Source organism: Ranitomeya imitator, chromosome 4 (assembly GCF_032444005.1).
Source record: "Ranitomeya imitator isolate aRanImi1 chromosome 4, aRanImi1.pri, whole genome shotgun sequence".
In the NCBI taxonomy this organism is placed as follows: domain Eukaryota; kingdom Metazoa; phylum Chordata; class Amphibia; order Anura; family Dendrobatidae; genus Ranitomeya; species Ranitomeya imitator.
In genome coordinates, this window is record NC_091285.1 from 226,122,137 (window position 1) to 226,147,261 (window position 25,125).

Consider the following 25,125-nt stretch of genomic DNA (forward strand, 5'->3'; position numbering starts at 1 on the left):
TTTAGGGCCTAGGAGCAGTGTCTGCATGTCAGCACAGTAGCCCGCCTGTGAAACTAACTACACCGCCTGTGTATCTCAATTTTTACTGCATCTAATTCAGTTAATAGTTTAGGGCTTAGGAGCAGTGTCTGCACGTCAGCAGAGTAGCCCGCCTGTGAAAAAAACTATACTGCCTGTGTATCTCAATTTTCACTGCATCTAATCCAGTTAATAGTTTAGGGCCTAGGAACAGTGTCTGCACGTCAGCAGAGTAGCCCGCCTGTGAAACAAACTATACCGCCTGTGTATCTCAATTTTCACTGCATCTAATCCAGTTATTAGTTTTGGGCCTAGTACCCCAGTTTGGCCACTCAGTTCTGCTCAGTTTTCATCCATCGGTTGTTGTGCCATCAACTACAGATACAGAATTGCCAATTAGTTAAGCACTAAAATGAGTGGCAAAAGGCCTGCTGCTGGTGGAAAGGGGAATAGGCATGTTGGAAAGGGAAAAAAAGGTTGTATCTGTGGGGTAGGTGGTAAAGCAACCGTAACATCTGCAGAAGAAAGATCATCTTCCAGCCAAAGTAAGATGTCTACTTCTTTTCGTGGACAATCTGATATGATCCCTTTCTTACGACCATAACTACAAGCATCGCCAAAAATTCCAGATGAGGCACAAAAACAGCAGGTGCATGAATGGATATCAATTGCTCGTTCAAGTGGGCTCTCCTCCATGTCAACTTCAACATCACAATTACACCAGTCCTCAGAGTTGTCACCCCAATCGCACTTGCTTCCTCACAGCTCCCAAGTCTCCAGCTGCCCGTCTGAGCATGGGGTAACACACATGGTTGAGTCTGTAGAGCTGTTCACACATACTATAGCCTGGGAATCAGAGGTCTGCTCCAGAGCTTCTGTGAATCCAGAAGAGGAAATGATCTGCACTGATGCCCAGAATCTTTGTGAGTCGGATCCAGGCCCCGATGAAGAAGGTTCTGAGCATAATGTAGACCCTCGTTCCCAAACTGTAACTCCTGTTGGTGGAGACAATGAGGAAGATGATGATGAGACTGAGATACCTGATTGGAACGAAAACTTGACTTTTCGGTCGGGGCAGGAAGAGGTTGGCTCTGAGGACGACGGGTGTGAGAACACACAGGATGATGATGACGAGGTTGTAAACCCCACTTACTTTCAACCCCCAGTCCACCAGTCCATGAGGTCAGCAGAGGAGATGGAGGAGGATGCTAGAGACGAGCCTGATGATGAGGTAATGGTGTGCCTTCCTGGACAGAGACGGAGTACTGGAAACACGTCAACAACTGCATCCTCAACCCCAACTGTGCCTCAGACCAGAAGTCATGGTGGCTCTTCAGGTCGCACGGGCTCTAAGCCTTGCATAGCCTGGGCATTTTTTGACATTGCAAAGGATGACCCAACTCATGTTGTCTGTAAGATTTGTCAACAAAATCTCAGTAGAGGCCAAAAAATCACTAGCTTGAGTACTTCATGCATGAACCGTCACATGGATATGAGGCATAAGTTGCAGTGGGAAGCTCACTGTGCTACAATGCGGCCTAGTGGGCTGGGTCAACCACCGTCTGCCCCATCAAGTGCATCCGTGTCCTCTTTATCCTCTGTGACTGTGGGGACAGCAGTCGCACATGATTTTGGATGCAGACCTTCCACCTCTTTAATCGCAACAGACAGTGTGATTGGCAGGTCGTCAGGACATTTGCATGTGGAAACACCTGCTGGTGTTGAGCGCTCTCCGACATCGACACCACCTTTTGATCAAGGCAACATAACATCTCCGCCTGCACCTTCCTCACAGACCAGCAGTTTGCCGGAGACACCCTACTCAACTCCGTCTAAGCACGGCAGCCAGCCCTCAGTCCCTCAGATGTGGACAAGTAAAAGACCATTTCCTCCTAGCCATGACAAAGCTTAGAGGTTGAATTTCTCCATCTGCAAGCTGTTGGCTACAGAAATGCTGCCTTTCCACCTGGTGGACACAGAGGATTTTCGAGACCTTATGTCCGTCGCAGTGCCCCAGTACCATATGCCCAGTTGCCACTACTTCTCAAAGAAAGCTGTGCCTGCGCTACACCAGCATGTTGCACACAACATCACCGCTTCCTTGAGAAACTCTGTGTGTGACAGGGTGCATTTCACCACAAACACTTGGACGAGTAGACATGGAGAGGGGCGTTACATGTCGGTGACTACGGCGACATCAGGAGAAGGGGCTGCTGTCCAAGTCTTGCCGTTGCCACAAGTTGCTCATCGATCCTCTGTATCTAGAAGTTCCTCCACTGCTTCTGCCTCCTCAACCTCCTCTCAGTCCTCCACCTGCACCCAAAGCCTGTCTGGTAATGCCACCCGCATTGTAACTGCGCAGAAGGAATCCTGCACACCTCCTCACTATGCTGTCACCAGGGCTCAACGGCATCAGGCAGTGTTTACATTGAAATGTCTGGGAAATGTGAGTCACACAGCTGAGGAATTGTGGTCAGCTCTGGAGACCGAGTTCCATCAATGGTTGTCTCCACTCAACCTGCAGCCAGGGAAGGCTGTGTACGACAATGCTGCAAACCTGGGTGTGGCCCTTCGCCGGGGCAATGTCACACACGTGCCTTGTATGGCTCACGTTTTGAACCTGATTGTCCAGCAATTTTTTTTATCCCACTTGTTATGATCTGGTGGTTTAGGAGCAACATGGAACGAGCTCTGAAGGAAGTGGTATCTGTACTGACCGCAGTCCCTAAGCTCAACACAACACTAGAAGTAGCCGTGGGATGCTCCTAACTCTCCCTAGGCATCTCGTCACAGCCTAAGAGCTAACTACCCCTAAAGATAGAAGCAGGAAAACTATCTTGCCTCAGAGAAAATCCCCAAAGGATAGATTAGCCCCCCACAAATAATGACTGTGAGTGGAGAGGGAAAAGACATACACAGAATGAAATCAGGATGAGCACAGGAGGCCAGTCTAGCTAAATAGATAGGACAGGATGGAATACTGTGAGGGCAGTATAAAACACTACAAAAATCCACGCAGAGATTACAAAAATCTCCACACCTGACTAAAGGTGTGGAGGGTAAATCTGCTTCCCAGAGCTTCCAGCAACACAGAGATAATTCATACTGATAAGCTGGACAAACATAGAAAGCACAGAATGGATAAGTCCACAATCTGTGGACAGAAAAGAGCAAGCAAGAACTTAGCTTTGCAGAACTGGTCAGGATAACAGGGAAATCCAAAGAGATGTGAATCCAACCAGGAACCATTTACAAGTGGCACTGGCTGAAGGAAAGAGCGAGGCATAAATAGCCGAGCAGAAAAGACAATCAGTAGAAGCAGCTGCTGACAGCTAAATCCAAGGAGCAGCCATACCACTTGAAACCACAAGAGGGAGCCCAAGAGCAGAACTCACAAAAGTGCCACTTACAACCACCGGAGGGAGCCCAAGAGCGGAATTCACAGCAGCCACTATCCCGGACTAGATGGGCTTCTGCAGAGGGCACCGTCGCTGTGTGCTCACTTCTGCCGTTTGCATCCCGCAGCTTGACGACTTGTATCTCTACAGAAGTCGTTGGGCCTGCCAGTTCACCGGCTGAAATGCAATGTGACCACACGGTGGAATTCAACTCTGCACATGTTGCAGCGACTGTGGCAGCACCGACGAGCCCTGGTGCAATACATTATGACATATAGTCTGGGCCAACGAGATCAAGAGGTGGGGCAAATCACGCTGCAGGAGTGGTCTCAGATCAGGGACCTATGCACCCTTCTGCACAGTTTTGAAATAGCGACAAAGATGTTTAGTGTTGACGATGCCATTATCAGCATGACCATTCCGGTGATTTACATTCTGGAGCACACCTTAGACAGTGTTCGGAGTCAGGTGGTGGAACAAGAGGAGGAACAGGAGGAGTCGTATGCGGAAGGGATCATATCTCCAAGGTCAAGAAGGTTGGCAGCACCAAGGCGGCTGGCATTGGAGGCTGGGGGAGAGGGATTACCGAGGGCCCATGGTCGCAGCCAAACTGTTGAGGAAGGTGCAGGAGGCGAGGAAGAAGTGGAGGACGAACTGGCGCTGGGCATGGAAGACTCATCAGATGAGGGAGACCTTGATCAAATTTCTGTTGTGTGTGGTTGGGGGGAGAGGGCTGACGAAGGAAGCATGATTCTCACCTCGCCACCACCAAGACAACAAGGACTTGGTCCTCCTGGATGTGCAAGACACATGAGTGCCTTCTTGCTGCACTACCTGCAACATGACCCTCGGATTGTCAGAATCCGAAGTAATGCCGACTACTGGGTTGCCACACTCTTAGATCCCCGGTACAAAAGCAAATTTGACTAAATAATTCCTGCCATAGAAAGGGATTCACGCATGCAGGAGTATCAGCAGAGACTGTTAAAGAATCTAACATCTGCTTTTCCACAAAACACCAGTGGTGCACGTATTGAATCTCTGAGTTCTAACTTGCCAACCGTGGGACTATCGAGTCATCACTCAAACCATAACAGTAACATCATATCTGGTGATAACAGCAATTTTTTCCAATTGTTTCAAGATTTTTTTTAGACCATCCTTTGCAAGGCCACAGGAAACAAGAAGTCTGACGCACAGCCAACTCCTAGAGAGGATGGTACAAGAGTATCTCCAAGTTTACATCGATGCCATGACTGTGGAACTGGACCCTTGCTCATTTTGGGCTGAGCTCGCCACTCACGCATTGGAGACCTTGTTGTGCCCTGCAGCCAGCGTTCTCTCTGAACGTGTGTTCAGCGCTGCTGGTGGTGTGCTGACAGATAAGGCTACGTTCACATTGGCGTTCCGCCAATGTGCGTCGCTGTTGCGCCGGCGACGCAGCGGCGACGCAGCGGCGACGCAGCGGCGACGCGCCCCTATGTTTAACATAGGGGACGCGTGCGTCGTTTTGGTGGCGTTTTTCGCCACGTGCGTCGTTTCCGACGCTAGCGTCGGACGCAAGAAAACGCTACATGTAGCATTTTCTGTGCGTCCGATTTTCGTCGGAAAATGACGCACGCGTCGCAAAACGCGCGCGTTTTTGCGCGCGTTTGCGCGCGTTTTAGCGTGCGTCGCGCGTTGCGTCGCCGACGCACGGCGGCGCAACGCTAATGTGAACGTAGCCTAAGCGCACGCAGCTGTCCAGTGACAATGTAGACAGACTAACGTTCATCAAGATGAACAAATCCTGGATCTGCAAGGGGGACTTTTCTACCCCTGTGTCATCTTGGGGAGACTAAAACTTGATGATTTTTGGAAAATCACCTCAGCAACTGTTTTAAAAAACTCTGGCAAAATTGATGCCACTTAAGTGGTGTCTGTGGCCGAATTTTTGGAAAAAATGGAGACTCTTTTATTTAGTCCCCTTGCTGAGTTTTACATGATGTTGCCATCATCAATTCCTGGTGGGTGGGGTCGTCTGCAGAGTTGTTTCCTCATACTACAGCCTGGGATTCAGAGGTCTGCTGCAAAGCTTCAGTGTCTGCTTGTCAGCAGAGTAGCCCAGCCAACCACGGCCTGTTTACCTAAGTACTATTTTTAACGGCATCTGGCCCAGGAAATCCTTTTGGGCCTAGTAGAATTTGGTGCTACTCAGCAGCGTACTTCACCCATGAAGCAAGCTACACCACCTGTTTACCTAAGTACTATTTTTTAACGGCATCTAGCCAAGGAAATCCTTTTGGGCCTAGTAGAATTTGGTACTACTCAGCAACGTACTTCACCCATGAAACAAGCTACACCACCTGTTTACCTAACTACTATTTTGTAATGGCATCTAGCCCAGGAAATCCTTTTGGGCCTAATAGAATTTGTCCCAGGAAATCCTTTTGGGCCTAGTAGCAATTTCTGCTACTCAGCAGAGTACCCCACCCATGAAGCAAGCTACACTGCCTTCTTTCTTTCTCAATCTAACCCCTCGGCTCTGGGGTGTCCACTCTGCCTCCAGCTGTCTCCTTCTCACAGGTGGACTACCTCGTGTTTTCACACTGTGGCAAATCTTTTGGGCCCAGGCATAAGAAGTTGTCGAGGTAATGGATAATATGTGCCACCTTACAAACGTCCATGACGACACATTCGAGGAAGCAAATAAACGCCTCAAATAGTGAGCAGGATATGGAGCACCCCATGGGCAAACAGCGATCTATGTAGTATGCTCCTTCACAGAAGCAGCCCAATGGGAGGACACTATTCGGAGGCACAGGTAGTAACCGGAACGCCCCCTCAATGTCTGTTTTGGCCATTAGGGTGCCCCTTACCAACTTCTTGACCCGCCTGATTGCCTTGTCAAAAGAGGTACAGTACATAGTACTGTACTTGGTTCCACGTCAATGTTGTCGTTTACTGACCTGCCCCTTTGATATGATAAATGGTGGATTAGTCTGAATGTATTGGGTTCATTTTTTGGCACAACTCCCAACGGGGGTACCACTATGTCTTCTAAGGAAAGTGTTCTGAATGGACCCGCCGCCATTCTACCTAAAGATATTTATTTCTTTATTTTTTTTGTCAAGACATCTGGGTGTTGGTAGAGTGAGTTTAGATTTTTACTCCAGCTTTTCTTGATTTTAGAAGGGAATGACATGCCTATATCTGTGTCTCCTCCTCCTTTTACTCCTCCACCTCTTTTCTTTTCGCATGACTATATGTAGTTGTGACATTTCCATGTATTTGTTGTGTCTTCTGAGCAGTTTGTCAGCTTTTGGACACCTTTTAAGGTGTTTTCTATGTGTTTTCCATGTGTTTGTATGTGTTTGTGTTTGCCTGCCATTGGTTTCAATGGGGTTCGACGGTGTTCGTCGAAACTTCGATGAACATTTCGTCGAACACGTCCCTGCTCGACGAACCGAACCGAACCCGAAAACTAGGGAGGTGGCTCAACACTACTTACTAGTTAATCCCTTTAGTGAACACTGCCAAAAAAAAAAGCGAGGCAAAAAAGAATGCTTTATCATCATACTGCTGAACAAAAAGAGGAAAAAAGCGTGATCACAAAGACAAATGTAAATAAAAATGGTATAACTGAAAATGACTGTCCTACACAAAACAAGCCACCACACAGTTCTAGCAGAGGAAAAATCAACAAGGTATGGCTATCAGAGTAAAGTGATGCAAAAACATATATAGACTTGGCCAAAGGTTCACCATCCAACAAGACAATGACCCTAAGCACACAGCTAAAATAACAAAGGAGTGGCTTCAGAACAACTCTGTGACCATTCTTGACTAGCCCAGCCAGAGCCCTGACCTAAACCCAATTGAACATCTCTGGAGAGACCTGAAAATGGCTGTCCACTAACATTCACCATCCAACCTGAGGGCACTGGAGAGGATCTGCAAGGAAGAATGGCAGAGGATCCACAAATCCAGGTGTGAAAAACTTGTATCATTCCCAAGATGACTCATGGCTGTACTAGCTCAAAAGGGTGCTTCTACTCAATACTGAGCAAAGGGTCCTAATACTTATGACCATGTGATATTTCAGCTTTTCTTTTTTAAGACATTTGCAAAAATTACATTTCTTTTTTTTCATTCAACATGGGGTGCAGAATGTACATTAATGGAAAAAATGAAATTTTTTGAATTTACCAAATGGCTGCAATGAAACAAAGAGAGAAAAATTTAAAGGGGTCTGAATACTTTTCGGCTGCCATGACTACCCGAGCTGCCGCCTCACCACCACCAGTGCTGCAGCACACCAACCTCCTGTCTCTTCTCCACTATCCTGAAGAATGTAAGTCCTCAAGGACAGGGTCCTCTCCCCTCTGTACCAGTCTGTCACTGTAAATTTGTTTACTGTTAACGATATCTATAACCCTGTATGTAACCCCTTTTCACATGTACAGCACCATGGAATTAATGGTGCTATATAAATAAATAATAATAATAATAATACCCACTTTAAAGGGAACCTGTCACCCCAAAAATCGAAGATGAGCTGCGGACACCGGCATCAGGGGCTTATCTACAGCATTCTGTAATGCTGTAAATAAGCCCCCGATGTATCCTGAAAGATGAGAAAAAGAGGTTATATTATACTCACGCAGGGGTGGTCCTGCTGCTGTCCGGGTCCGATGGGCGTTGCAGTCTGGGCTGGGGCCTCCTATCTTCTTACGATAACATCCTCTTCTTGTCTTCACACCGCAGATCCGGCGCAGGCGTACTTTGTCTATCCTGTTGAGGGCAGAGCAAAGTACTGCAGTGCGCAGGTGCTGGGAAAGGTCAGAGAGGTCCAGCGCCTGCGCACTGCAGTACTTTGCTCTGCCCCCAACAGGGCAGACAAAGTACGCCTGCGCCGGCGCTGCGGCGTGAAGACAAGAAGAGGACGTCATAGTAAGAAGATAGGAGGCCCCGGACCACGGCCCCCATCGGACCCGGACCGCAGCGGGACGGCCCCTGGGTGAGTATAATATAACCTCTTTTTCTCATCTTTCAGGATACATCGGGGGCTGTAGATAAGAATGTACAGAATGCTGTAGATAAGCCCCTGATGACGGTGGCTACAGCTCATCTTCGATTTTTGGTTCCCTGAGAGGTCTATTTTCCCAAATGGTGTCATTTTTGTGAGGTTTCTACTATTTAGGCACATGAGGGTCTCTCCAAATGTGACATGGCATTCACTAATTATGTCAGCAAATTTTACTTTCAAAAAGTTAAAGTTCGCTCTTTCCCTTCCAAGCCCTGCTGTGTATTAAAACAGTAGTTTTCCTCCATATATTGAGTATTGTCATATTCAGGAAAAATTACACAATAAATTGTATGGTGCAGTTTCTACAGTTACCCTTTTGAAAATGTAAAATTTAGGGTTAAAGCATTTTTGTGGGAAAAATTTGATTATTTTTTATTTTCATGGCTCAGTGCTATAAACTTCTGTGAAGCAGCTGGGGTTAAAGGTGCTCACCACACATCTAGATAGGTTCACAGAGGGGTCTGGTTTCTAAAATGGTGTCACTTGTGGGGTTTTCCACTATTTAGGCACATCAGGGGCTCTCCAAACTCGACATGGTGTCCGCCAACTATTCCAGCAAATTTTGAGTTCAAAAGGTCAAAGGGCACTCCAGGCCTTTCAAGCCCTGCCATGCGCTCAAAGAGTACTTTTCCCCACATATGGGGTAAAGGCATAATCAGGAAAAATTGCACAACAAATTGTATGGTGCAGTTTCTACTGTTACCCTTGTGAAAATGCAAAATAAAACATTTTTGTGGGATTTTTTTTTAAATTTTCATGGCTCAATGTTATAAACGTCTATTAAGTACCAGGGGTTCAAGGTGCTCACTGCACATCTGGAAAACTTCCTTGAGGGGTCTAGTTTACAATATGGTGTAATTTGCGGGAGGTTTCACCTGTTGCTTCATTAGCATATTTGAATAATTAGCAGTTTCATTAATACAAGCTAATGGATGCCAAATATATAGATTATTTTCTTAGGACATGGCATTGTGCTTAGCTTCAATGTGAGAACAGATATTTTTTCAATGCTGAAAAAAATATGCCAGATATTAATTGTTTTCTAGGTTTTATATATGGGATAAGGTCCCCCCTACTGTAAAATATCGGAATATTAGTAGTCACTAAATTTACTAGGCTGGTCAATATGGCATGTTGATAGCATTTATACAGAAAATGTTCTTTACAATAAGAAAATGTTCGACTGAATATTATGGCTTATGATATACATCACAGACCCCCAAAGATTTTAAAGAAACTGTTTTTAAAATTTATAAGAACCCCCTTTAAGTGATTTTTTTATGAATTTTTGTAGCAGACATTATATTACACACATCACAGCTGCTGAACAACCTCTTTTTAAACAAAAAAGGGAAAATTACATGTCAGTTCATCAATGAATGACTTAAAGAGAATCTGTCAGCAGGATTTTACTATGTAATCTGAGGACATCATAGTGTAGCAGCAGAGACACAGATTTCAGGGATCTGCCACTTATTAGGCTATGTGCTATTGTTTCCTTACAACTAAGGTTTATCACAAGGAGATGATGTCTGCTTGGACCACAGTGTACGTGAGCCCTGGTCCAAACACGCCCCCTCCTCTGACAAGCAGCTTACTGTTAATAGACAATGTACACAGAAAGCTGGGGTGTGGACGGGGTCAGCTTTCTGACCTCTGCTACATGCAAATAATCTGATTGTGTCACCACTGATGCACCCAATAAAGTAAATTATACATCTTTAGGCCGGCGTCACACACAGCGTATGAAAATACGGTCCGTATATTACGGCCGTAATACGCTGAAAAGTCCCGAAAATAGTGGTCCGTAGCTCCTCCGTAGGCAGGGTGTGTCACCGTTTTTTGCGCATGGCATCCTCCGTATGTAATCCGTATGTCATCCGTACTGCGTGTTTTTATCGCAGGCTTGCAAAACCGACATACGGCTATACAAGGGATCCATGTGTTAAAAAAAAAAAACATATATACTGTCTCTCTCTCTCTCTTATATATATATATATATATATATATATATATATATATATATATATATATGTCAGGGAGACACATATATGTATATATATTATTACTTCATACAGCACTAGTTTGCTTTAAAGCCGGTAATTCAATTACCGGCTTTTGCTTTCTCCTTCCTAAAACCCGACATGATATGAGGCCTGGTTTACATACAGTAAACCATCTCATATCACCATTTTTTTTGCATATTCCAACCTACTAATGTTAGTAGTGTGTATATGCAAAATTTGGCCGTTCTAGCTATTAAATTAAGTGGTTAAATGGCGGAAAAAATTGGCATGGGCTCCCGCACAATTTTCTCCGCCAGAGTAGTAAAGCCAGTGACTGAGGGCAGATATTAATAGCCTGGAGAGGGTCCACGGTTATTGCCCCCCCCTGGCTAAAAATACCTGCCCCCAGCCACCCCAGAAAAGGCACATCTGGAAGATGCGCCTATTCTGGCACTTGGCCACTCTCTTCCCATTCCCGTGTAGCGGTGGGATATGGGGTAATGAAGGGTTAATGCCACCTTGCTATTGTAAGGTGACATTAAGCCTAATTAATAATGGAGAGGCGTCAATTATGACACCTATCCATTATTAATCCAATACTAGGAAAGGGTTAAAAAAAAAACCACACACATTATTAAACATTAATTTATTGAAAAAATCACAAAGGCTGTTGTATTAATTTATTCTACTCTCAATCCACTCACTGAAGACCCTCGATCTGTAAATTAAAAAAAATAATAAACCAACAATATACATACCTTCCGAGGATCTGGCACGTCCAACGTTGTAGATCCATCTGAAGGGGTTAAAATATTTTGCAGACACGAGCTCCGCTAATGCAGGATGCTCATTTCTGCAAAACCCCTGCGAATGAAGCTAAATATAGGTCAATGATCTATATTTAGCTTCATTTGCGGTGAGGCGCCCTCTGCTGGCTGTTCCTAGATCGTGGGAACTTTCCTAGAAAGCTCCCTGGCTCGAGATCATAAGAGAACAACCAGCAGAGGGCGCCCTCTTATGATCTCGAGCCTGGGAGCTTTCTAGGAAAGTTCCCACGATCTAGGAACAGCCAGCAGAGGGCGCCTCACCGCAAATGAAGCTAAATATAGATCATTGACCTATATTTAGCTTCATTCGCCGGGGTTTTGCAGAAATGAGCATCCTGCATTAGCGGAGCTCGTGTCTGCAAAATATTTTAACCCCTTCAGATGGATCTACATCGTTGGACGTGCCAGATCCTCGGAAGGTATGTATATTGTTGGTTTATTATTTTTTTTTTAATTTACAGATCGAGGGTCTTCAGTGAGTGGATTGAGAGAAGAATAAATTAATACAACAGCCTTTGTGATTTTTTCAATAAATTAATTTTTAATAATGTGTGTGTGTTTTTTTTTTAACCCTTTCCTAGTATTGGATTAATAATGGATAGGTGTCATAATTGACGCATCTCCATTATTAATTAGGCTTAATGTCACCTTACAATAGCAAGGTGGCATTAACCCTTCATTACCCCATATCCCACCGCTACACGGGAATGGGAAGAGAGTGGCCAAGTGCCAGAATAGGCGCATCTTCCAGATGTGCCTTTTCTGGGGTGGTTGGGGGCAGATGTTTTTAGCCAGGGGGGGGGCCAATAACCATGGACCCTCTCCAGGCTATTAATATCTGCCCTCAGTCACTGGCTTTACTACTCTGGCGGAGAAAATTGTGCGGGAGCCCACGCCAATTTTTCCGCCATTTAACCCCTTATTTTACTAGCTAGAACGGCCAAATTTTGCATAGACACACTACTAACCATAGTAGTGTGGAATATGCAAAAAAAATGGTGATATGAGATGGTTTACTGTATGTAACCATGTCTCATATCATGTCGGGTTTAGGAAGGAGAAAGCAAAAGCCGGTAATTGAATTACCGGCTTTTCTCTCTAACACCGCTGCGTATTCCTCGCAAGTCACACTGCTGGTCCGTGTGTAATCCGTATTTTTGGGGCTTCCATAGACTTTCATTGACGTTTTATTTGCGCAATACGGTAACAAACGCAGCATGCTGCGATTTTCTACGGCCGTAGAAAGCCGTATAATACGGATCAGTTTAATACGGCAGATAGGAGCAGGGGCATAGAGAATAATTGTGCCGTATATTTTGCGAGTTTTACGGACGTAGTTTCTGCGCTCTTACGTCCGTAAAACTCGCAAGTGTGACGCCGGCCTTAGAATGAGGGTCTCTGCCCCTACAATATGCTACTATCAGATGAGGTAGCAAAAATCTGGTAACAGATTCACTTTAAGAAAAAGGAAATGAAGCTAAAGTGATGTGCAAAATACTGTTTCTGCCAGAATGGATGAGTAGTGCACCATTCAGTATAAAGGAATGGGATATTTCTACAAATATTAATGACCGACATGTCAATGGAAAGTTTGTTTTGACATGATTCTTCTAATTAGTTATTATCAGTTCAGCTCTATTCACTACACGATGCAGTCTTGCATTTCAAGCAGCAGGTGGCAGGGCTCTAATAACATGTGTGCACAACAAATTAGCTGTCGAGGTTGTAAAATGAACATTTGGAATCGATGTCATAGACAATATGTACAATGGAAAAAATAAAGAGCATGTAAGGCTTAGGAATAAACGCAAAGCACGAGAGGGGGTTTATTCTGCGGTAGCTTTTTCTAAGAGCAAAAAGTAATTCCATGCTATACAATCTAAAATAATTCTGTATTTTAAGAAATGTAAACCGATCACCAAAGATCAAGCTATAGCAGAGCTGATGTCATCATTTAATCTTGGTCCGAAAGCATTTTAACAACACTCCTGTGGATAACTGAGGCAACTTAAAAAAATGAAGTTACGTTATATATTCCGCTCTGCTACATCTCTGTACGGATGGATTTATTACTCGATAAAAAGAAAAAAAAAATATCCCCAGCATGTTCTTAATGCACTCTGTGATCTGGTAATAGGGATGGTTGACACATAGTGGTGAAGTAGATGCTAGAAGTGCATTTTCCTAGATCAAAGGAATGCTTCTTCTCTTGGCTAATAGAGAAGACACAAGTGACAGCTTCTTACAGATCAAGGTTTTATTTCCAAGGTTTTATTCCCATAAAGTGGGAGTCTGCAAATAAGAAAATGGTGTCATTCATTTCAACAGGACTCCTAAAATAAGGCAATACACACCTTTGATGAGTACATATTGCTCAGCACATCTGCTTCTAAGGCTTTCATCTCCTCTTCGGAATCTAAGGGAAAAGAAAGACAAATAAAATGGCGCTTTAGTTACTTGAGTGCTGTTATTTTTGCCTGTTGTAGGATCTTCCACCCAAAAGCAAACGTCGCATCTCGAATCTCTAGCAAAGAGCTGTTGCCTTGATATTTTTGAAGTTCTGTGCTTCCTATTGATTCCATACATTAAAAAATGTATTAAAATAGTCCTAGATTATAATTTGTGGATCTGTAAATTGTTTACAAAATTACATTTCTGTATAAAAAGGAATAAAAAAAGCCAAAGTATTCCATCTTTATGAATATCTGGGTTACGTACTCAATCTATAAGTGCTTGATACAAAAAAGCTAAAACATTCTATAGTGAAGAATATATGAGGAGTCAATATGAATGTGTAAGTATGGAGAAATATGGAAACTTCTGCTATCACTGTAGGATAATATTTCTCAACCGATCCCGTAGATGGGCTACTTTATCGATTCCATATGGTAAAGTGCTAGAGCAAAAGCAAAACCTTAATAAATGGACTGCTAAAACATTCATGTTTTTCTGATTGTTGTGTCTGTCATAAGAATTCACATAAGGAGTCTTGTATGTATCCTTATATCTGAAAAGGTAATGAAATATATGCAACATATTGGATATCAAGCAAAACTGCTCCCGAGATACTGTTGCTAATTGTGAGAGCTTTCACCCTCATTGATAGCGCTGCGGTATGAGCTATATGTTCACTTATGAGAAATCCATATGTTCAGGTATCTGGGTGGTCTGTTGTGTGTTCTGTGCGTGCACACGTATGTTTGATATTGGAATGTTTATATTGTAGCTCTCATAAATGAAAAACTATTGTTTCGTTAAGTCGTCCACATTTCTGTCAATTATCCCTAGAACGCTACATTCTAGGAACAGTACTATAATATCATACATCTATTGTCAATGAAGAGCCCAATTGCTTCATCTCTTCAGCACCTTTATTAAGTTAGCACTATTGGCTCATTCGTTTTGGAAGAAGCCTAAGAAAGGTTAGAACATCTACAGCTTCGATGGCAGATGAGCTTCTATTCAACCGACATGCTCCTAGAAACCAAGTTCACACTACACGACTTAATATAGATCTATCAAACAATGTGCCTGACTGCTTTCAGAAATAGGCACGAAGCTTTCTTTGCAGACTGAGCTGGCAATATTAACCATATTTCTGCCAAATGAGTCAAATTCTTGCTGGCAACAGTCATGTAAAAAGTGTGTTAAGCGTTTGGCAGGCAGATTCCGAAAACTGCAGGATGAAGCGCAAGTGCCGCAGTTTAATCACGTCAACATCTCAATATCTATGCAGATTATATGGTTTTAGTTATTTTTATCTCTCTATGTATAACTTATTCTACTTGTTTGTGGACCTTTAACTCTAAACATCTGCCCTTTTTTTTTTACTCATGTGGACTATATTGATTATTGTGTTTGGAAGTTCTAGTATTGTGCACTTGGAAGATATATTGACCTTATTCTTTCTTTTTGCATGAAAATCATAGACTATTACTATTAAATGAGCAGCTCGTCTTAATATCTATGCAGATACAATGTTAAGATCAATATTGATATATATTCTCATATGGACTAAATTGATTATTGTACTGTACAGTATTGTTCACTTGGAAGATAAATTGACTGTATTCTTACTTTTTGCAGTCACATGAGAACCATGGAATATTACTATTAAGTGAGCAGCTCGTCTTAATATCTAGGCAGATAAAATGTTAAAATCAGTATTTATATATATATATATATATTCTCATGTGGACTTTATGGATTATTGTACTGTAAATCATTCTGTAAATCATTGTGTGTACTTGGAAGATAAATTGACTATTTTGTTTAGCAGCCTCAAGAGAATCATGGAATATTACTATTAAACGAGCAGCTCCGTGACTGCAGAACAGCTATGATGAGAAAGGAATGAGCGTTCTTCATGTACTTTATTGTTGTGCTTTATGGGTATCTCATTACTTAGCAAAATTGCAAACCCATTAGAAAAATAACCTGCATGACCAAAGACATTATGCATAGTTTTTCGTAGATGATCAAATATACAGCTTTGATAATGACACTTCAAGGTCAGAAGTGCAAAGATTAATCCATAATCGCTGTCCCTGATAAAATAATCGATTCTGACCTCCGGAAATGTAAGTTACAATATTTATGAGACCTTTTTTTATTAGTCCCTAGTTGCTACAATCATAACAATAGTCTGCTAACGGCAGTGATATATCCAAATATTTTTTTTTTAATTACAGCCAATATTATTTTTACTATGCCAAAACTGTCTTGTTCAGAGCAAAATGTCCTTTTTTTTGTCGGTAGTTTAAAGACAAATGTTCTGATTGAACTAGTTACAAGTTTTGAAGCAGTTGCAAATCAGCTTTTTCTATTTCAGACCGTAGGAGAATATATGCCAGAAACTTTGACTCTGCCAATAATCTATCTTGGCAGCGATGTTTGGAAAAGTGCTTTTCATACGTGATCAAAAATACCAGAAATACATCAAAACACCTAGAACAATAGAATAGTATTAAAGAGAAAACAAAATATTCGAGTTAGGCTGGGCAGTAAAAAAAAAAAAAAAACATGACAAAGACAGTCCCAACTCCACTGTACAGGTAGCAGTCGTCAAGATCATGTTGTGTTCAAATGTGCAAGTCATTTTTCATAATGTACAGAAAGAAAATCTTGTAGACAAAATGTAAAAAAAAAATCATCCTGTTTTGTGATTTCAGAGAAAGAGGCATAACAACAGCACAATAAATGTGTTTTTTTCATAGCACCATAGTCAAAATCTGGAGCAGCAAAGCAGTACATTACCTGTACACATCCCACAGCAGCTGAAAGCCAGGAGCATCAGACACACCATCTGAAGTCTTAGTCCAGTCATCATTGATTTGGTTTAGGAACTTAAGTCCATTCAATAACAGAAATGTAAGTGGTACTGTTCTATCTTCTCTCTCTTCTGTGCTGACTAGACAGCTCTGTGTCTCCGTACCATAATGGGAACACTGGACCCTCCCCAACTATATAAGCAGTGAGATGATGTCACAAGTCCACAGGAGAACATTTTGAAGACATCCCCAACCCTCCTCCTCTTTCAGCTCTTGCTTCTTCATTTATCATCCTCTAATTGCAGATATCATGACGCACATTTGATAATAGTAGAGTTTTCTCATTTTTGGACGTCACTCGATGACGTCCTGGGATTTCTTATATAGGGAACAAGTCATGTCCTCTTACGTTTCATGACACATTGATTTTGGAATGACTTTTCTTTGATCCTTCATAAACTTATCAATAACAAAAGACCTCATCATATGTGAGCTTTATAAAGAATTATTTTTTGCTGATGATAGTTCAGACATACCGATAATGAAGTTTGTGACATTCGTTAAGGCTTTGCTCTCTCACAATCAGCCAAAAGACAATCTTCGGATAACACCTGCTCTCAGCCGTGATTGATATAAGACAACACAGTATGTTTGACATGCAAAGGAAATTCAACTATTCTGACTATCCAATAAGCAATGCTTTACTTACTGTAAGCCAACATATTTTTACCGTAAGGCCATGTTCACACATTCAGTATCTGATTAGTATTTCCCATCTGTATTTGTAAGCCAAAATCAGGAGAGGAGCAATCAGAGTATAAGTATAATAGAAACATGTGCATCATTTCTAGATTCTTCACCCACTCCTGGTGTTGACTTACAAATATTGATGTAAAATACTGAACGTAAGAACAAGACCTAAGGCCGGGTGTCCACGATCTGGAACTATCAGCTCTTTGGACACAGCATATGTTTGCTGCATCCAAAGCGCTGCCTTCTATTGAATGCAGGTAATCAGCATGTGTTCACTGAACCATGCAAATTTACAGCATTCAATATATTTCTTTTGATGAAATTTATCTCACGGAGACTAGTATCTCTGCAAGAGAAATTGATATGCTGCAGTCTTGATAGACATGCCGCATGTCAGTCTCCGTGGGTGATCCGCAGGAAACTATGCACACATAGTGGACATGGGATTTCTAGAAATCCCATCCACTATGCTGTAATATCTGGCCGCTGTGGGTTTGACACTGCATAAATACACAGCGTCAAACCTGCAGCAATATCTGATTGTGTGCACATACTCTAAGGGGTATTATTATTGTAATCAAAATTTTGTTATATCCACAAGATATGCCATAATTGTCAGGTGCTGCCTGCTTCCTTGGCTTCTGTAACTCCTGTAGAAATGAATGGACAGAGCAAATGCACAGTGCTGAGGTACAGTATTTAAATACATAGATATAATCAACAGAGAAGTTCAGCTCCATTAGATAGAGCATCAAAAAGCACCTCTTACTTTGGGACACTTTGCAATGGAGTGGGATCCATCTACAATCAGCTCATAACTAAAGTGAAGCTATTGTCAGAAAATGACCTATTGTGTCAATGAGGTTTTTGCGTTACATGTTTTTTATTAATGGCAATGTTTTTTTTTTTTCATATTACGATCTTTATTTTAGTCTTACAATTTTCACATTGGCTACTGGGGCATTTTTAGACTCTCATTTACTGTCTTTTTAGCAAGAGTTTTCAGCAAAATTCCATATTATTAGAGGCAATATTAGAAAGACAGGTAGCAAGCTCTATACACAGTTGATAACAACAGGATTCATCAATAACAATAAAAGATGTTACAGTTTACCCCGCTCCCCTTTCTTCAGAATCACCATTGCCCATTCTCATTAGAAACTTCATTACAAAAAGATGCAATCCAACTGGCAATGCACATGTGTTGTTTCCGGAAACAATAGGAAGTTAGAGTCTATAAAAGTCCCAGTGGCCAATGTAAAACTATTTCTTTTTTTTATTTTTGATACAGCTTGTGATATGTAAAAAAAATGTTAACATGTATGTGAAAATACATGTAACACATAAACCTAACTTAGACAATAGGTCATTTTCTGATATTAGCCTCCTTTTTAGAGAAATGCTATAAAGGAAAGAGCTAACCTCACTGTACAAGTTTAATGAGCAATAATATACTTGATGTGTAATATCTGTGATAATACAGGTCCTAAGACCCACAGTGATGATTCAAACTAATCAGTAGAAATGCTCAGCTTTTTTTCAAGCATAAGCAGTGTGGTGTATTTGTAACACCCCAGGTATCCGGTTGTTACAGTGATGTTGCCTTCCTTTCGGGGAGGGTGATGTCATGCCTGGAGACAACGAGGATTCCCTTTAACAGGTAATACATCTACATGCAACATATTCTGAATCTGGGCCAGAAGGGGGAGCTCTGAACTCAGATTCAGGGGAGCTTCCCCCAGATATATATATATTCTGGTCTGTAGGAGGAGTTAGTCAGTTGGAGTTGGGAGTTGGAGGAGAAAGTAGTGTGAGCAGATTAGGGCATGCAGACACGTGTGGTGCTGCAGCTCCAGGACGGAGGAGAATCAGAAGGGTTGCAGCGATAGCAAATGTTGGAGAGGAGAAGCAAAGGAGAAGTCCGGAGTTCAGATGGGAACTGTGACCGGGCACCTTTCGAGCTGAAGTGCAGGAACCGGGCACCGGGAGGCCAAGGCTGTGTTGCATTCCACGTCCTACAGCAGAACTGGAGGGCAGAAGACTTTATGTAGTCTGTCCGCACCCACACCCGAAGATGCAGCAGTATATAGAGAGCCCGGGTCATGATAGAGACCCTGTAAAAAGGCTCGCATTGCCCACCATACGGGGTACTGTCTCAGGACCCCATGGCCCTGGCAGGCTTTCCATATGATATTGGATTGATCTTGGGTTTCAGCACCCGAACAACCATCAAGCAATTTATTCTTTATTATGTGCGCTAGAGCTGTAGCTTCACACTACATTCTGCACCGCTAACTTTCAAAGAAAAGGTGGGAGACTAGAAGACAGGACAGGAAAGTCTGCCTCCAACTTCAGTAATAAGCAATGCTCAGTGTGCACCAAAGTCCAGCAGAAAACTGAAAATGAAGAAACATTATTATTTTTAATATTTAATACTATTGATTTGTTGTTTTTTTTATTCAATCTGGAGGTACACAAGACAATAGATAGCGCCTCACTTATTAAAGATGAATACCAATAAGTGTTCATATAATGGAGAATTTGCCCTTATGGCAGTGTTCACACTTATCTTGTCTCTAGTATGCTACAGACCTGATGGTGACAAGGCTATAATGCCTCCTTCACATGTACGTGTCGCCGGTACATGTGTCATCTGTTGTCAAATGTATCGGAGACACATACACACATACACCCATTATAATCTATGGAACTTCTTACATGGCCATGCTTTCCCATGGACCATGTATCTGTGTGAACCACACAGAGACATGTTTGCTTTTTAGTGGCAGTATGGATGACAAAGACCCAGACAAGTCCATGAGTCCATGTCAAACTTGTACTGCACACAGATGAAATCCATGAGACATCCGTGTGATGTCTGTGTGACATGTGTGGAATACAATGCAGACTATAAATTACAATTTTTTATGTGTTAATGATATATACAGTATAGATAGATAGATAATAGATAAATACATATCCATGAGATATATACTTAGTGCATCTGCATGTGGAGCTTAATGTGCATGTATTAACCTAATAAATAAATGATAAAAAAACTAAATGGGGTCTGCCTCTATTTTTGGTAACTAGCTAACGTAAAGCAAACAGCTGAAAGCTGATATTATGAGGCTGGGAAGGTCCCTGGCTGGAGGGCACTTCCCAGCCTAAACATACCAGCCCGCAGTCATCCTAGAAGTGGCACATCACATTATGGGCTCCAACTCTGGAGCTTTGCCTTGGCTATTCCCGATTGCCCTGGTGTTATGGCAATTGGGGTTATGGGGCTTGAGGTTGATGTAGGTGTGAAGGGTCTAAAAACACATCTGGCATCAAGCCCAGGTGTATTTAATGGAGAGGTGCCTATCAGACAACCCAGGAAAAAAAGGAAACGCGCAAAAAAAAAATGCTTACGTGAAATAATCACTCCCCGGCACTTTCCCTGGTTCACCACTTTATTAAAAAAAAATCCCACACAGGTCAGACGTAGTTCACCAAATCTGACGTAGTTCAGCAAATGGAAACCTGAAAAGAATATTCACACAAAACACAGAGAAATAAACCATGCATAAGTTCATCTTCTGCCTAATTTCTGTTCTGTATTTTGAGTGAAACACTGAACATATTGGCATAGTCGCGAGCTTGAAGAATAAAGGACATCTGCTCCATCTGCATATTTAAGCTTCTTTTTGCAAAGCATCACACAGAGCTGTATAGTCCACATATTAATTTTGTCTTTCACAAGATCTATTAATTTATTTTATGTGTTACAGAGGCCTGAGTGTGATTAACTGTACAATGCTGTGCAATATGTTGTCTAGTAATACTTACTATTACTGTAGATTCTGTGGGGTATAAAATGGTTTTAAGGTTATAAATAATGCTATTTTGAAGTCAATCACTTGAGGGCAGGAAGAAAATTAATAATTCATCAAATGGACATAAAGTACATAAGTTCACCACTTAGGGTATGTTCACACTGAGTTTTTCTCAACTATCAAAAACAACTAGAGTTTTCCAGAGCAAATTGCTTCAGGGAACTCTCCTTCTGTGGGGAGTTTTGTGAGAAGATTTCAGTTTCTGTAGTGCTTCCTGAAAAAGTTTTGAAAAGTTTTGAAATAGTTTTTGTTGTATATTTTTGCAGCTTTTTGATTGGACAATGCCCAGTTTGGGGGATTTTCTGTGAGGGGCCACTTCAGAGATGCGACTTAAACATTCTTTTCTCCAACCAGGCATTTTTTAAAAATCCTGAAGCATTTAAAAGAGACTACAAAGTCTGAACATATCTGAACATATGAACAGCAAGTGTTTTTTACATTGAAATTAATAGAAATATTCTTTTCAGTTTTTATAAGCATAATTTCAGGCACTTTTAGATTACGTCTCCACGGTCAGTAATCGGCAGCGCTTTGGAAGCAGCACATGTCCGCTCTGTCCAAACCGCTGCCGGCTTCTGATGATTCGGCATGTGTTCTTTGAACCGTGCAGAATCACCACGTCCAATACATTGCAATGGTGACATTTATCTTGCGGGGACTGAGCATCTCCACAAGATAAATTGACATGCCGCAGTCTGGAAAGACGCGCCGCATGTCCGTCTCTGCAGGGAAGCCGGAGGCATTTGACCACATGTAGTGGAGATGGGATGGAAGCTGCGGATGTACGCAGCATCCAACCCACAGCATTTACTGACCGCAGGAACATACCCTTAGTAGTAGAGCCTCTAAAAAAATGCTATATGAAGATGCAGGGTCAACATACCCTTAACGATACATGACATATTGCACAAAAACTGAGTGGAGCAAAATAAACCATTTCTAAGCAGACCAGTTTAGGTCCAAGTTCTAAGATCTACATCAGTCACTCAAAAAACTCTTGCAAGTACACAGCACAGGCAAAAATGCAACGTGTGAACATGCTCTTAGAAGTGTGCAGCTCAGGAAACACCAATGCTCAGTTCCTGCCCGAGAGTGGACACAATGTGGACTATGGATTCTGTAGAAAGCCTATTCCTTTCTGCTGTGTGTGTGAGCTCTCAGATAGAAGCTGTGCTTTCCTGTCTCACGTGCTGTGTACCTTTAAGGGTTTGTTCACACTTTTCATTCTTGGTGTTTTTTTTCTGAGCGTTTTTTCCATGTTAAACACCACATTTTACTGTCCTCACTAAGTTAATGAGATTTCTGAAATCTAATGCTCATGTCACTTATTTTTTCAATGCAGATTAAAAGCAATTTCAGATCTGCAGCATGTCAATAATTCCAGGTTTTTTTTGCAGTGTTTTCACCCATTCTATGTGAATGGGAAAAACTCATAAAAAATGCACCAAAAAATGAGTGTTTTTTAAGCAGTGCTCCTGTCAAGAGACATGTTTTTAATGCAGAGGTATCTCCAGCAAATACTTAATGTGTGCATATATCCAAAGATGTTTTTTGAGCGACAAGTAGGGGTCTTAGGCCCTAGAACACCACCGGTCTGAAAACAATTAAAAGGCTTAAATCATATATATATTAAAAAAAACTAAACGTTTTATTGCTCTTAAAAAAGGCACATTGTCATATGTAGGTGTTAAAATTCAGTGACATAAAGTATGCTTGCTACCACATCTTCCATGTCTGTTTTAGTATGTACTTGCTTTTGCATGGTAAAACAATTCTGGAGCTTCCTTTATATACACTAACTTTGCATTGTGCTGTTCATCTGTAATTCTCCCTGGAAATGTACAATACAGACCAAAAGTTTGGACACACCTTCTCATTTAAAGATTTTTCTGCATTTTCATGACTATGAAAATTGTACATTCACACTGAAGGCATCAAAACTATGAATTAACATATGTGGAATTATATACTTAACAAAAAAATGTGAAACAACTGAAATTATGTCTTATATTTTAAGTTCTTCAAAGCAGCCACCTTTTGCTTTTATTACTGCTTTGTACACTCTTGGCATTCTCTTGATGAGCTTCAAGAGGTAGTCACCGGAAATGGTCTTCCAACAATCTTGAAAGAGTTCCCAGAGATGCTTAGCACTTGTGGGCCCATTTGCCTTCACTCTGCGGTCAAATAGCCCTTACACAGCCTGGAGGAATGTTTGGAGTCATTGTCCTGTTGAAAAATAAATGATGGTCCAACTAAACCGGATGGAATAGCATGCCACTGCAAGATGCTGTGGTAGCTATGCTGGTTCAGTATGCCCTCAATTTTGAATAAATCCCCAACAGTGTCACCAGCAAAGCACCCCCACACCATCACACCTCCTCCATGCTTCACGGTGGGAACTAGGCATGTAGAGTCCATCCGTTCACCTTTTCTGCATCGCACAAAGACATGGTGGTTGGAACCAAAGATCTCAAATTTGGACTCATCAGACCAAAGCACAGATTTCCATTGGTCTATTGTCCATTCCTTGTGTTCTTTAGCCCAAACAAGTCTCTTCTGCTTGTTGCCTGTCCTTAGCAGTGGTTTCCTAGCAGCTATTTTACCATGAAGGCCTGCTGCACAAAGTCTCCTCTTAACAGTTGTTGTAGAGATGTGTCTGCTGCTAGATCTCTGTGTGGCGTTGACCTGGTCTCTAATCTGAGCTGCTGTTAACCTGCAATTTCTGAGGCTGGTGACTCGGATAAACTTATCCTCAGAAGCAGAGGTGACTGTTGGTCTTCCTTTCCTGGGGCGGTCCTCATGTGAGCCAGTTTCTTTGTAGCGCTTGATGTTTTTTTTCCACTGTCCTTGGGGACAATTTAAAAGTTTGACCAATTTTTCGGACTGACTGACCTTCATTTCTTAAAGTAATGATAGCCACTCGTTTTTCTTTACTTAGCTGCTTTTTCCTTACCATAATAAAAATTCTAACAGTCTATTCATTAGGATTATCAGCTGTGTATCCACCAGACTTCTGCACAACACAACTGATGGTCCCAGCCCCATTTATAAGGCAAGAAATCCCACTTATTAAACCTGACAGGGCACACCTGTGAATTGAAAACCATTCCGGGTGACTACCTCTTGAAGCTCATCAAGAGAATGCCAAGAGTGTGCAAAGCAGTCATCAAAGCAAAAGGTGGCTACTTTGAAGAACCTAGATTATAAGACATATTTTCAGTTGTTTCACACTTTTTTGCTAAGTATATAATTCCACATGTCTTAATTCACAGTTTTGATGCCTTTAGTGTGAATGTACAATTTCCATGGTCATGAAAATACAGAAAAATCTTTAAATGAGAAGGTGTGTCCAAACTTTTGGTCTGTACTGTATGAATAAACTGATAACTGTGAATTGCCATTCCCCTTATCAATGTGTCATCATGTCTACACAGACTGGAACAGTGAACTCTGATTGAACAGTCCAAGGCTACAGAGACATATCCCAAATGCGGCACCTAGCCGTGATTTCATTTATAGCTTCCTTGGAGCAATAACTGAGGAATATGTTTCTATGAAGACTTTACTGCTTTGTACTAGTAAACCTTCAAGCTTAGGGAGGACGAATGAAGGGTGCTTCATGCTGAGGAAGGGTCTGAGGCTTCTAAAAGTTTACAATACTCAAAAATAAAGTCAATGTTCCAATATATCATATTTCTTCAGAGCAAGTGAACAAGAGACAGATAATGAATCTCAATGCTTTAGTGTCTCTTAAAGCATAAATATACTGTATATTATCCCAATGTATTAAATGGGCTGTACAAAGGTTCATAGTTTTTAAGGTTGAAGGTAGACCTAAGTCCATTGAGCTCAATCTATAGTCTAACAAGCTGATCCAGAGGAAGGTAAAAAACCATAAGGCACATGC

At 41.9% G+C, this 25,125-nt stretch overlaps 1 protein-coding gene across 1 annotated transcript in view; it reads right to left on the bottom strand.

Moving 5' to 3' along the window:
• Positions 1-16,757, bottom strand: part of NTS (neurotensin) — a 72,578-nt gene extending 55,821 nt beyond the window's left edge. The window contains exons 1-2 of the mRNA XM_069764396.1: positions 16,574-16,757; positions 13,672-13,733 (exon numbers count right to left, since the gene is read on the bottom strand). Of these exons, the coding sequence (XP_069620497.1) occupies positions 13,672-13,733; positions 16,574-16,646 (135 nt within the window). The 5' untranslated portion in view covers positions 16,647-16,757. The remainder of the gene's footprint in view (positions 1-13,671; positions 13,734-16,573) is intronic.
• Between the last annotated feature and the right edge of the window lie 8,368 nt (positions 16,758-25,125).